The following is a 4,044-nucleotide window of genomic DNA, read 5'->3' as shown; positions in this document are numbered from 1 at the left end:
AAATCTGGGTGAGATATTTCAAAGCAATGGACAACAGCTGTAGAAATACATTCCGCGTTTTGCTCAGCGAAATGACATTTGACAGGTCTAATTCAAAGCTGTAACACTTACACTGCAATGTTCATGAAACTGCTGCTCTTTCACAATTACAAAAATATGGGTGAAAGACATTATAAACTGGCTACCCCACAGTGGTTACACAGACAAAGCATACATGACATTTGCTTATATTCGGTCTTTGCATAGTCGCCTGTGTGTGCATTTATTTTCAAAGTTCCTGCATTTTTTACTTAAAAAGGCTTAATTTTGGTTTAGGCTACTTTACCACAATGATAGTGGAAATATCAGGCTTAAGTCCTACTTTCGATTGTACGTACAATAAACCATAGCATTCAGAGCACACATTTTTAATAAACCTACGTTTTGTTGATGAAGTTCATGGATAGAAAAATGTAATAACATTTAAGGGTAGACTGGTCTGAAATATAGCCCACTGGGCACAGACGTCAATTCAACGTCTTCCACGTTGGTTCCACATTTAAATGACGTGGAAACAATGTTGAGTCAACCAGCGGGAGACTACTTTTCCTCACATTTGCCTGCACGTTAGTTATTTTCCATTTATATAAGTCATTTCCCTGACTGTTAGTTATTTCCCCTGCATATAAGTCATTTCCCCTGCATGTCAGTTATTTCCTTTACTTGTAAGTTATTTTCCCTGCATGTTAGTTATTTTTCCCTACATAAATGTAATTTCCCCTGCATGTTAGTTATTTTCCCTACATATAACTAATTTCCCCTGCATTTTAATTATTTCCCCTATTACAAATAGTCTTCCAATAGCCTGTAGTTTTCCAACCACTGTCTACACTCATTGAACTCGATATTTTCTGACGTCGAAACCACATCATTATGGTTACTAAATGTTACCTTAAATCAACGACGTGTAAGAAAACCCTGGTGCAATGTTTTAAATACTCAATAACTGCTGGCACGTTCGAGTTTAAATTAGGCCTACATATCATATAGGCTATTCTAGTCATTTGTACTGTCAGTCAACACGAAGAACTGCTCAATGAAAAATAATAAACCATTTATTGTTAATTTATGTCACAAATATATTCAATATAAATGAGGATATTTTTCAAATATACAGTATTTTACAGTACACAAATCCCTTCTGAAGGGAATCATTCAAACAGACAGTGCTGTTATAATATATAAAAAATGGTGTGGTTCTTCTAATTTAACAAAGAGCGTTCATTGACTTTGGATTCAGTAAGCCACTATTCTATGCATTGACAAAAATGCACATGAAAAGTATAGCATCTTAGTCTGTAGTGACAACAGTCCACATTAGTGATGAAAGCCCAACCTACCTTTGGGTCTTATGTGTGTTGGTGCAAAACCCCATGCTGGTGCGTAGAACTTTGGGATGGTCTAACTTTAACTTTTGGGTGGACTCGGGTAGCCAGTAGGAGTTTTAGTGACCCAATAATCAACCGTGGCATCAGACTAATGGCAAAGTAGATGTATATACTTGACATACCGAGGAAAACATAGCACTACTACAAGGCAGTCCTTACTCATGACTATCCAGTCAAAATATGCAACACCAGATAGTATTTTGGCGATGTGGGTCTATGTTGAAGCACTTCATAGTCTACATGGCACAAAATATGTCCTTCCTTCACGTCAGGCGAGGTGATACATGCTGTATCCGACATGAGCTGCATACAGTCCCATGGGAGACACTGGCAGGGAGTGCCTCTGAAAGTGGTGCGACCCTCCATAAGACGAGGGGACGTGCGCACCGAACGGAAAGGAAATCCCGAACGCTGGAGGCAGCATTGGCTTGGCTGCCATTTTCAGTTTTTCCAGTTCTGCCTCCTGGAGCCTCTTGGCTTTGGCTCGTCTGTTCTGAAACCATATTTTCACCTGCGTCTCCGTCAGGTTGAGCGAGTTGGAGAACTCTGCGCGCTCGGCGATGGAGAGGTACTGCTTCTGTCGAAACTTCCTCTCCAAAGCCAGGAGCTGGGACGTGGTGAAAGGGGTCCGGGGCTTTCTGTTGGTCTTGTGCTTTCTCAGTGGACAGGAGGGGGGACTTAGCCTTCCTGCAATAACCAAGACAGAAAACATCGTTAAAACCCATGCTTTCAATGTGACGGAAATGTACAAGTTGTGTTGTTTTGATGTACAGAATTAATAATAAACACTTTATGGAACTGCAGCGTGATTTTAACATAGGAATTCGTTAAAGCAGATACGTTCGAAAATACCAAATTATTATGTGCTTAAACTGCAATGATATAGGCCAAACTAAAATGATCAAACTCAATACAACGTTGCTATAAATCATGCAACACGTTTCACCTAATTGCATCCTGTAAAGCTCTATGGCGTATCGCAGTTGATTTTACGCACACATTATGGAAGGATAAATAGAAAGAGAACGCTTACGTGGAGGAGTAGGCGAAAAGCGAGGGCTCTGTATCCAAGAATTTCGGTCTTGACTTTCTGGACTCTCGGGTTTAATCAATGCGTCCTCTTGCATGTTCATAATGTCGCCTACTGAGAACAGCGACCCGATGGCCAGGGAGGGGGCCGAGTTATCCAGTCTCGAAAGCGAGCCCATCCTTGAGCCTAGCGCCAGGGATGACCCCGACATGGATGATCTTTCTGGAGATGTCAAGTCTCTTCTCGGTTTCCTGTCGGCCATCAGAGCCTCGACGCTGAAGGGAAGAATCGCTACTTTGGGCTTTATCCTTTTCTCCTCCGCCACCCTGCTCAAATTGGTCTGCATCGCTCCTGTGCCAACGAGACCCGAACGTGAGGGAATGTCTTCTGTTTTCAAGCCAACGGATAAAGCTGACATGGCAACAGTTGGGGCCATATAGATTCGGCCTTTACTTGGGGGTAAACAATCGAAGAATTTAAAAGTTGAGTCACAGAAATTGCTGGATTGCTCCTATGCTAGTGGCATCCTCATGTTTATCTGAACACTCTGTCGAGCACTGCTATAAGGCAGGCGTAGGGACGCCACCGTCCAATCAGATGTGAGGTGGGTGGGACGAAGCCATTCGATTAGGAAGGAATCTCAGCTAAAACTGATGTGATGCTTGGTTATTTGATTGGCAGGGAAAAGTAAACATTTTAGGCTACATTTTACAACTTAAAGTTAACAAAACTTGTGCAAATACTTAATTTGGAATGGTATAACATAAATTGGGGGGGGAAATACTTTTTCAATACTATAATTTTTCAATACGATCATTTATATTACAATTTAGAATATTCTTAATATTATTGATGTTATTATTATGGCAGTGGTGGTGGTACTCTTATAGTATCGGTGACTGTGGTTATTCCTGCTTGCGCTGTCAGAAAAATGGGCCCATCAGAGGAAGCTATAAGTTTCATGTTATATTGAACTTATTATCAAATCAATATACAGGCTGCTGTAGCCTATATAGGTTTTATACTATTTACTTATCTCATGTCTTGTACGACTTTATTATGCTATTATGTTCAACAATTAAAGTGAAATAGAAACTCTCGAATGTTGGCCAACATTTACTGCCTTTCTTTATGTGATCCGCCTCTTGCAAAGCAATTTTTATTGATGGCTGCAGGGCTCTAATCATATTGAAACACACAGCCCTTCGCAGTCATTTAGGGGTAATTATCAGGCTTGGGGGAGGGATTACTGGGATCTTTGCCTTTGACTACAACCATTAAGGTAAAAAATTATGTGGAGTCAAGGAAGGTGGTGGAGGCAACCGTGGAGCCTATGTTCAATTTAAGCTAAGGCTGTCATTGATTTACCTGTCTACTCTGCGTATACTTGAATAGTCCTATTCTAATAGATACACGTGTATCATGTTTTTTTTTATATAGCGAGATATAGGGCCAACGCTTACTCAGTTGTTTGTTCTCTATTATTTATCTGAAATTGATTAATGACCGTATTTTCCTCATTGACGCACGCACAGTGTCGTGCAGTTATAACTCTATAGAGTAGGCTATTCTTTCTCTTCATTTTCT

The 4,044-nt window shown here is 40.5% G+C and overlaps 1 protein-coding gene across 1 annotated transcript; it reads right to left on the bottom strand.

Annotated features, from left to right (window-relative positions):
• Positions 1-1,076: 1,076 nt before the first annotated feature.
• On the bottom strand, positions 1,077-3,008 carry LOC139536205 (homeobox protein XHOX-7.1-like). The gene is made up of 2 exons (XM_071336526.1): positions 2,461-3,008; positions 1,077-2,114 (listed from the first exon to the last, which is right to left on the bottom strand). Exons 1-2 carry the CDS (start codon positions 2,891-2,893, stop codon positions 1,696-1,698), a joined length of 852 nt encoding a protein of 283 aa, XP_071192627.1. The 5' UTR covers positions 2,894-3,008; the 3' UTR covers positions 1,077-1,695.
• Between the last annotated feature and the right edge of the window lie 1,036 nt (positions 3,009-4,044).

Source organism: Salvelinus alpinus, chromosome 12 (genome assembly GCF_045679555.1).
Source record: "Salvelinus alpinus chromosome 12, SLU_Salpinus.1, whole genome shotgun sequence".
NCBI classification, from domain to species: domain Eukaryota; kingdom Metazoa; phylum Chordata; class Actinopteri; order Salmoniformes; family Salmonidae; genus Salvelinus; species Salvelinus alpinus.
The sequence above is the reverse complement of the archived record's forward strand: the minus strand, read 5'-3'. Positions and strand labels throughout refer to the sequence as shown.